Raw genomic sequence first — 10151 nt, 5'->3', positions numbered from 1 at the left:
AAGTATTCTCGACATGGAACCTCTCAACAGCTCACCATCCATCCCACCGTGCTGTTTTGCTTATCTGTCTTGTCCCAGAATAACAAGCTTCCAACATACTTTCGAAATTCCCAAAGTCTCAATGCGTGCTCTTCCCGTTGACCGAAGCCTTACGGAGTTCGGCAAATGGAAAGATGAGCCTGGCTTTTTGGCTCCTTCGGATTTTTCCATTGGGCTACCACAGCTTGGAGGACCTTATTTGGATTACACCTCGATCTTGAAGCCAGTACCAGCTGACTGCAGACTTGGTTCGAATTACGCCTCGAGGGGGGAAAATTTACTCGGTCTCGACTGCAACCGCCTTCTCCAACGATCGCGATCGCTTTTCTTGTCGACAGGCTCTGCTTGTCCTGCTCTCAAATGAGCATCTCGCTTGGAGTCTGCCATGCATGTATCCACCGGTTAGCCATCGCGAGAGGCAGACGGACGCAAATGGAGACACGCGGACAGAAACGAAGACAAACTCATTTGCGGAGACGGAGACAAAGCTGTGGCAGCATTGAGTCATTGATGCAGCTTCACGCTCAATAAGTGATGTCGCATATTGAAGCTCAACAACGACTCGAGCTCCTCAACCATCAGTTCGAAACACGGGGCTATCATGACTGGCTGGGACGTCGTTACCACGACACACGCACACGCAAGAACACACAATCGCAATACGCATCCTACCCCAGACGTCAGGCTTGTTTCTGCACCAAGCTTGGTCTGGGGGGGGCATCTCTGGTGAAACAAATGCCATCATCGACGTTGGGAAACACAACCATGGTGATGGCATCATGCTGGCCACAACTGGTATCGATTGTCGCCAAAAGTGCTTCTGGATCCCTTCGAAGCCGCGTGGCTGTCGCCAACGGCCCGTATGGTGTCCTGTGCCAACGAGGAGGGTCGAATCAATGCCAAAATGCCGACCATCAACGAGTCAACGGCGTTTGTTTTGCGGGCAGCACAGCCCCTCAGCCCCTCCCGTGTGTGGCCTCCCTTATGCAGAATCAAGACCCGGGAGGTCCTTGTGCTCGACCACTGACAAGCAATCGGTTCGAAGCGATCAGCGGGCCCTATGCATCGGTAGCAGCACATTTCAGCTGCTCAAGGGCCGAAAACCACCCAACCACGGGCCTCCCGTATTCGGCCCATGTCCCCTGACTTGTGCATCTGCTAGCACGACGGTTGTTCTCGGGAGACATTCGATACACTCGCACTTTGCGAATCGTCTTCTCGGGCTGCCCCCCATCACCAGCCTCCCGGCTCTGAGCCACACGCGGATCTTCGCTGGTGGGGGTTTCGCCGCACCGTTTCTCCCCCAGACCGGCAGTCCTTGTTCTTTTTTTGGATACTCTTCGGAGCTGCGAGATCTGGGGAAACCCTACGAAAATCGGTTTTCGGTATCACCATTCTCACCGGAGGAGCAGACACGCAATCGCCTTCGACTTCGAGAAAGGACCGCCCTGCTTGTCTACATGCTTGTTCCTCCGGGAGCTGTCACTACGCATCCAGTCCGTGCCATGGCATCTGTGAAAGGCGTTGCAATCTGGCTCAGACGTAGCAGGAGCTTAGTTGGTGGCGAGTATCGATACAAGATGCTTTCGAGACAAGGAATGCCTTTCTTTCGATACCCGTCCAAAACGAACCGTCCCGCTCGCATGCTTGGCTCAAGCTCGCCATGCTATTTTGAACACCAGCATGAATCGGCTAGGCACGCGCTCTCGAATGGTCGAGTCGTCGCTGTCGCTCTCGGCCACGATGGCAATGCTCTGGCCTCGACCTGCATGCGACGCATAGAAAGCAGTCCTGGACGGGGCTCGCTGCGAGATGAAGACGAATGAAGCGATGAAGATGCCGTCCTGCAGATGGTAGTTTCGAATGAGAAGAATCCCTATGGACGCCTTTCAAGTCGGCGCCCGCTGCCAAAAACCAAGAGATCTGCTCCCGCACAACCGTGCGGCCAGGCAAGGTTTGCGGGTCGCGCACCCAGCCACTAGGGCAAGGATCTGCCTTGAAATGCGGCGACACCGGAAACGACACTGCCTGTGAAGCTTGGCGTGGTGCAATCCGAACTGATGCCGTTGGCCTTCCTGTTTCTTCACCGGCTCGATGGCAGGGGGGCGGGACACTCTGAGCGGTGACAGAACGGACGCAGGCCGGCGGCTGTACTCATGTGACCTGACTGTACCAGAGTCAAGTGACAGCACCTGTGGTCACGAGCCTCGGGAGGCTGGAGGACAGTGGCTGTTGGCAATCGCCCACTCTTGCGGATGCGGCAAACGGCGGTCTTGCTCAGGCGACAGGCGATTCCGCAGGGGCCAAAAATAGGGCAGACAGTCAGCAGACCTACCGCCACGGCGCAAGACCGGCACTCAAGCGAGACTCCACTGCACTGGCTTGTCCAACTCCGCGACGTTCCGTTTGTCGCCCTCTCCCGCGTCTAAGGCCGAACAATTGCCGCTCGCCCAGGGGAGCACTCACCTCCGTCCAAGGTGTTATCGAAAGCCCACCCTCCCACCGCAATGCCGACACCGGTCCCAGAAGCGCCAGCTACCGGTTTGATGGTATCCTGGATGCGCAAGGGTTGGATTCTTCAACCCACTCACGAAAAAGAGTCATCGTTCGCCACCGCGGGACGGAGCAATATGTCGGGATGTAATTACCACCTCGACAGCGACGATGTGGTCCCTGCTTGCTTTCCGGATCTGTTTCTGAGCCGTGTCCCCTTGTTTAGTCAACCGGAACTGGGCCAGCAACTTAATGACTCGATTGGACCGCGGATTAATTGGTGAAAGGTCTCAACCCGCTTCTGAAGAGGTTCGAGAACGGTTGTTTCTGCAGCCGGACACCCGCGAACGGGACAGGCCCGTCCCCAATCTGGCAATCTGGGTATGTAACCATGTCGAGATGCCCTTGACCATGCTGCGTTTCTGACCCCTTATCCCGGGGCAATGTTGCTCCTTTTTGCGCCATTAACGCGGTTGCTATTGCTCAGCGGTCACTCCTCATAGGGATCCCTTGGGTCTTTGGACTGTGCTCGTCTCTGCTCGTCGAGGGCTCTCGCGGTCTCTGAGCCATGATTGGTCAAATATCAATGAGGAATTTCAGCATTTCTTGCCAATCATCATCAGGCGCTCGGCCGTTTTCCGCCTAGACCCACATAGCCCGAATCTGGCCCTCAGATAAGCAGCCAATGAGACTCCAAGGACCAGGTTTTTGCAGACACACCTCAGCTCACCTTCCGCCGCTAGCAAGGGCCTCGATCTTGTCACAAGCCATCTACAGGCTGTCGTTGCTCGATGCCTTCACCCTCAACCGACCACCCTCACTCCACAGTGCCTTTGCAGCCCGTTCCATTTTGACGGGCCAACCCCCTTTGGCTCGGCGTCCATGCGAAGTTCGAAGGAATAAGGGGAGTCCACGCTTTCGGAAACGCTCTCGACGCCAGTTCTCAGATGGAATGCCAATGCTGCCGCTGCCGTACGCCGCGCCATCTGGTCTGATGTTCTATCCCAGGCGGAGTCCCGGCCGGGACTCCAGCGAAGGAAGTCTAGTGTTGGTTCTTCTGGCGGTTCTCTCTGCGGGCTCATGGCCTGCTCCAATCACCATGTTGCCCTGAGTCTCGAGGAACTCGAGCCGGTCCATGGACTACGACTCTACGCCCCAAAAAGAGTCCAAGCTGCAGACGGACATGCCCATCCAAGTACAGATATGGCCGATGTAGATTATTGGCGCTACCCGCCGTCACGGCCGCGCCTGCGTCGTTTCAAGACGATCTCCTGCTGGAACGGACATGATGCAGGGAGACGAGCAGAAGTGTCCTGTACGCACATGCAAGTCATACGGCTCTAACGTGCCAGAGACTCTCGACTTCAACTACATGACTGGATAGGAAGACGAGTCGGCGAGATGAAGATGACCGAATTTCAAGTCCCTCATCTCCGGGATGGTCACAGCTACGCCAGAGACTCAGCCGTTAGTCGACTAACGCAGCGCGATGACGGTCCCATCGCGACGACGGCCTACAGGACAGGTTGATGGTGGCAAAAGTTTCACTGGCAAAAGACAAGCCGTCAGACCGATCATCAAGGCTGGACGGATTTGGCCAGCTGCATAAGCGCAACTATCTTGCGGTACTCTTGGATGGTTTCCTAGCGGCGGACAAGTCTAGAGGCTTTTGGTCTCTTATGCACACCTACCTGCATGCGACGGCACGACATGCGGAGCCATTTTGGGTCGCAGCGAGCCAAGCAGGACCTGCGTGAGACTGTGTGATTGATCACGATTGGACGGGGCGCGCCAATCATGATCGTCTTTTTGCGAAAAATCTACGAAGACGGCCATGCACGTTGACCAGATCGAATACTGGGCGACAGGACTGTGGCGCACTCACAAGGGCCAAGCGTGTAAATGATCACGACGCTGTGTAATATTTGGGATATGATATATCGCAAAAGACGTTGGAAAGTACTCATGGCCGGAACGATTTGCAATCCCGCGGAAGGCTATTGAGGGCCCCGAAGAAGGCCCAGTGGGCAGTTGTGGTCGCAGGGTCGTAGTAGCAATGTCAGACGAAGCGCCAGGCGCTGCGTCAATGTCGTCGTTGCAAAGTCGCCTCTTCTTTCCCCCACTTGGACACACCCTTGAGCTTTTGCTCTTTGGAGGGGTGGACTGGCAGCTGGTGCCCTGGGGCACACCCTGTGCCTTGATTGCAAGGGTCTGCCTCTTCTTTTGAGAAATACATGTGAAAGGAGACGTTGGTGGGTTACCGATGAGCAGGGGTAGACCTTCTTTGGGGAAGAAACGTTCCTCTTACAGCAGTGACAAGTCTCGGTTTGTTTCTTTTTGCAACCCCAGGGCCGGCCGGGCTTGAGGTTGTGCGACTACAACAACGACGCCGTCGTTGGGCCGGGAGGTTGTCTCTGTCCGGGCCTGTCTCTAGCCGGAGAGACACAGGTTCAGACTCAGACTTTGGGGCGAAGAGTTTCTCGTCGAATTTATCAAATCAGGGCAATTGGCCGTGGCTTCTTGATGCAACAGCGCACACGGAGAGACACGAAAGTATGGCAAAGGGTGTATACGGAGATGCGCACCCTATATCGTCGATATTACATCGCCTTCGAGCGCCGGCAATCAAGATGCGATGACGGCAACCTGTAGGCCAACGGGATCCGAGGGGGCGGGCCAGGTCAGCACGACGAGGCAAGGCAACTTAACATAGAGTCGGCGAGAAACCAAGAGGAGCAAGGCATTCGTCGAGCTTGCTACTACACGGCGCCGTGATACGACTACGACTGCGACTTACTTTCCTTGAACGGAAATTGCCATTGAGCGCGCAGCTGTGCCTCAACTTTCTCGTGGCTGTTCTCCGCACAGGCCGTGGGGCATTGCAGGAAGAGACGAGTTCAACTTGCAACGACATTCCCTCTAAGAGTGAGGCGCACAGCTGGCCGAGGTTTGGGCCGCCTGAGCCTCTCTTCAGCTTGGGAGGCCGCATCGACAGCACATAACATTCGGGCATGACGTTGAGTTTCCTAGGCCCGAAAAAAAAATCGCCATGCCTCGGAGGGCTTGACAGGTCTCCAAATGGGCCACAGACCACGCCCCAAAGCCAGCCGGAGAGGGAAACCACAGACTCTAGAGTCAAGGCTGCGCAGACGAAATAAAACGGACTCTAAAAAAGTACAGACCAAAAAGATACGTACTTGGTCTGGCGACGGCGGCGACGACAAGCTTGCGCTTGCATCTGCAATGGCATCGGTCGTTCAGCTGGGATCCTGCGGGCTCCGACGGCTCCCATTCGCCTGACCTCTCGGATTCTGTCATTCAGCATATGCAGGTCGCAGCACAGCCCTCGCCTTCGCATCCGTCTGTTTTTTTTTTTTTTTTTTTTCTTCTCTTGCTCGTCAACCAACGCGCACTATCTGCTGGGTACTCTGTAGTCGTTTCTCGCTGACGCCGGAAGTACCTTTTTAGACTCTTTTTTAGAGTGTGGTGTACGGTACTTTCTGATCCCAGGAAGACGGGACAAGTTCCAAAGTTCGCCTATTTGGAGCATCTCGCCGCGCGCGCCCGTCTGCCGAAACTGCCGCGGGGTCGCTTCGCTTGAGGCCGGGGTCGGGGCCGAGGGCAGCAATACGGACGGCAAAAAAGTAAGGCGCAGGAGGGCGACCGCAACATACCTTGCAACAACTGAGTACGTTCCGCACAGGGGACACGGTTTCTCGGTCTATGATGCAGAACCCAAGTCTGTTCAAGCCCAAAGACCGATCTACCGGAGCGCTGCGGCAGCCCGCGTACTCAGATCCATACAGATGCCGTCGTTTATCTCTTGCTACACTAGACCTCACCTAGCAATTGCTAGTTTCTCCCGGGGTCACCATGGATGACGGCGCACCTCTGTCATGTTGGTTTTGGTGCCCACACGTCCATCTCTCTTGATTTCCCCTTTCTGTCGCTTGCTGGCTTCCGGGCAGGCTTACCCTTAGCCCTGCTAGCAGGCAGTTTTGACTTCCAAGGCTCTTCCCGTCACTCCTGTCTCTCTCTGGGACTTGGAACGTGTTGTGGCGCGCGCCGCACGAAGCAAGCCAGCCCACCACGCACACATCTCACACAACGCACGCCAGACAGACGTTCGCTTTTGCTTAGTGCAGACGGGCTAGACCGTTGCGGGACACATTTTCTACAAACTTACGTTGGTTGGAAAGAAACGAATGAAAGAAGAAATAAAGGTAACCGTCGGGCGTCGCTGAGATGGTTCCGGCTCAACGGGCGACTACAGCCAACGACGGTTTGCCTCAGTCAGCACCTCGACCTGGCCATCAAGTGAACCTTGCTGTACGAGTACACCAACTCGCGATTAAGCTCACTGCAGGACGGGCAGTCAAGGAGACTCGGGAAGTATGGAGTACAGTAAGATAAGGGGCCTCAGCTTGGCCGTCGACCTACCTAGTTCAAGCTGCTGCTTACTCTGGGTGCTGAACCTTGCCTGAGGTTGAAGCTGTCCAAGTCGATGTCGATGTACCTTCGTCAGCCGGGAGAGGGATCTGCTGCGTATGGCGTGTATGCAAGCGCCAAGGGGCCTGGGGTGTTTGCCTGGGTTGGTTAATGCAGCCGATAGACAGGCAATCCCGAGAGGCAGGGAGTCGGAGGAGGAAGGAGAAGAGGCGCTGCTGAGCCGAGGTGGGCTCGCTGGCGTTTGGCGTGAGCTATGAGACGATGGCGACTGAGAGTCGACGTGGTCGCATGGAGAATGTCAAGAATCAAGGCGACGGCGAATTTTTTTTTTCGGCTCTGGTTCTCGACGGACACAGGGCTGGTTCAGGTCAATGCCTGTTGGAGTCCTCCAAGCCGCAGATACAGGACGGTGCCCGACTGGATGTTTTGCTGCATGTTGGTCATGGGCCTTTGGGCGCTGGGGACTGGACATGGAAAGTGGCCATGGACAACACCACCTCAGGGACATGACGCTGGACCGGCGCAAGAGACCAGCGCCAGCGCCAGCAGACGAGGCCAGCTTCCAGCTCGCAACCCGGACAGCATGGAGCCGGGACTATCAAGATCCAGTCTGGGTGCAGTTTTCTCTCCATGGATGGAGTAGGCTGGCGGATAGTGTGCAATGCCGGGTGAGGCGAGAGGCGTAGAACGGAGACTTGACCTGGCAGGCGGCCCAGTAGAGGACGCAGGACGCATGCACTGCGCAAGATGGTAATGGGACGCCGTCCTCAGGCTAAAGTCCCTATGGAAAGTGACGGCACAGAGAGGACCTAGGAGAGAGAAATCTGCCTACCACACAAGGTAACGACGAGAAAATACCTCCCGTCCCCTCCCCTCCCATGGTGGGCAGGTAGGTTCCTAAGGTAACCTATAGCAGGCCAACCCTAGCAGCTTAGGGAGATCCGATGCTACTGCACAGAGCAGTGCGCTGCCCCCGCCGGCGTGCATCGTCCATGGATCCTCGTCGTTCCCGCGTCCAGTTCAGTGTGCAGTGAGGGTGGTTCAGGTCTTCCGCTCCTGAGAGGGACAACCGGGAGACTCCACTTGCTCCTCTAGGCCCCCCTCCACTTTTTTTTTTTTTCTTGCGCTGCTGCGGGCTCCTTGCACCTTGCTCCTTGCGCCGCCTGTACCGCAGTACCTGCCACACCCCCCTCACTCCCCTCCCTCCCCCCCTCTTCCCTACCTTGGCACCCTCCTCTGTCTTGCGCCTTCCTCGCCGTGACATGTCCCTAGGTTCCTACCTAGTAAGGTAGTAAGGTAGTAAGGTAGGCAGGCACTCAGGTACCGCAGTACCTCCAACCGCAGCAGCTGCAGGTGCAGCCACCAACACCTGCTTCCACTGACAGCGACGTACTGCGTACAGCGACAGGCCCCCAGATCCAAAGCCCCAGGTCTGCCCTGGAGTCGAGGGAAACGACAGCTCGGCCGATTACTATAACACCCCACCACCCTCGCACCACCACTTTCACCTCTCACCCTCCTCTTCCCTCCTCACGAGCTCTTCGTCCACCGTTCTCTTCTTCTTATTCGCGGCAGCAGGCGTGCAAGCCAAAATATCCCACACGACGTCAAATTCCGAGGGACCGCCCAGCTCCGTCATATCCTCTTGTTTCCTTTATTATTCCTTTTTCCCCCTCCCCGAATATCCCCAGATTTCATAAGGGCACCTAGCACACATCAAGACATACCACACAAAGATCGATACCCTCCAATATCAAGACCAAAGAACCACCGGATACCTCCCAGGGCCCGCCATATCTACTACACATCTTGCCGCCACGCTTCCTCGATTGGAATATCCTCACACTTCCACCGCCAACATGCCCGTCCAACTGCTGCCAGCCTCTGCGGCGGCTTTTGCCCCCAGAGCCTCATCAGTCAACGTCGTGCTTGGCTCCAAGGTCGAGCCGTGGTTGACCCAGACCCTCAAGCGCATCAACAGGATCAAGCGTCCCCTCAACAGCGTCCCCCAACACCAAAGGTGTCTGACCGAGACCCTCTCCTCCCCGAACGCCATCTGGACCCTCACCTCCATCATGCTCCCCAAGGCCCCGGAATCCGAGCTGCGCCAGGACTCCAACCCTCTGGTCGAGGCCGTCTTCAACTACCAGCTCCTTCACATCGAGGCTTACATCGTCCACGTCGACATGGTCCTGCGCAACGAGGTCGCCTTCAAGTTGACCACCGACTCAATAGAGGCTCTCGTCGAGTACCACAAGGAAATCCACTGTGTCGACAGCAAGGCCAAGACATACGACTGGTCTGAGAAGGACCAGCAGTGCCAAAAGATGCACGACGACTTCGTCCAGGCCATCAACAAGTTTGTCTTCAGGACGCACGTTTCCGCCTTGGAGGGTCTCGAGGAGGATGGTGCTGGTGAGCTGCTCTCCGGTAAGAGCGAGGAGGTCAAGAACAACATCATGGGCCTGATGAAGCCCCTGCTTCCCCCTCCGCCCCGTGTTGTCGATGTCATCAGACAGCCTCCCCTGCTGCCCAGCTCGCCCGCCAACGCCAGCATGTGGTCGCAGCCCACCACCCCGGCCAGCCTTGCCGCCGTGGACGCTTGGAGGGTGCTGCCCTCAAGCCCGAGTGTCACCTCTCAGGACTCAACACCCATCTGGGCCAACATCGGCATGAGTGAGGTCCAAATACCCTCGCCCACCCCGTCCTACAGCCAGCCCTTCTCCACCGCCGGCTTCTTCTACAGCTCGCCAGGCATCACCGCGCCCATCCCTGCGTTGCCCCTCCCCAGCATGTTCACCCCGCAATGCGGCGTGAGCATCGGCTATGGCGGCTTCGGCTGGGATCGCTACCAGGAGTACACGACGACGATGTGACAACCAGCGCCCCCCGTCACCGCTGATAGCTACCCCGTCGTCACGACCTCATAGCATTGCCTGGCACGTTTGTCCATGTTTCCCGGCGAAAAGTTGAAGTCCTCTCGATCTGCTCGGCATAGAACCAACACCCAAGGCATCTCGGCGTTTTGCATCAACAGGAAGGGGGAGCGAACGGTGTTACGGAAATTCGCGCGCAAGATCAACCAACTCAACAAAAAGATATAATCTCGGTTTTCCTTTGTCGGCAGCAAGCGAGCGTTTGATTTTTTACTACTGTGTCTTTTCGATATC

At 56.5% G+C, this 10151-nt stretch overlaps 1 protein-coding gene across 1 annotated transcript; it reads left to right on the top strand.

Moving 5' to 3' along the window:
- Window positions 1-8840: 8840 nt before the first annotated feature.
- On the top strand, window positions 8841-9857 carry CGCA056_v001268 (uncharacterized protein; the record flags this gene model as incomplete). The annotated part of the gene is made up of 1 exon (XM_037316528.1): window positions 8841-9857. The coding sequence occupies one exon, from the start codon at window positions 8841-8843 to the stop codon at window positions 9855-9857; it is 1017 nt and encodes a 338-aa protein (XP_037184909.1).
- Between the last annotated feature and the right edge of the window lie 294 nt (window positions 9858-10151).

The sequence above is a fragment of the Colletotrichum aenigma genome (genome assembly GCF_013390185.1).
Source record: "Colletotrichum aenigma strain Cg56 chromosome Unknown KSG_Cg56_contig01, whole genome shotgun sequence".
In the NCBI taxonomy this organism is placed as follows: Eukaryota; Fungi; Ascomycota; class Sordariomycetes; order Glomerellales; family Glomerellaceae; genus Colletotrichum; species Colletotrichum aenigma.
The sequence above is the reverse complement of the archived record's forward strand: the minus strand, read 5'-3'. Positions and strand labels throughout refer to the sequence as shown.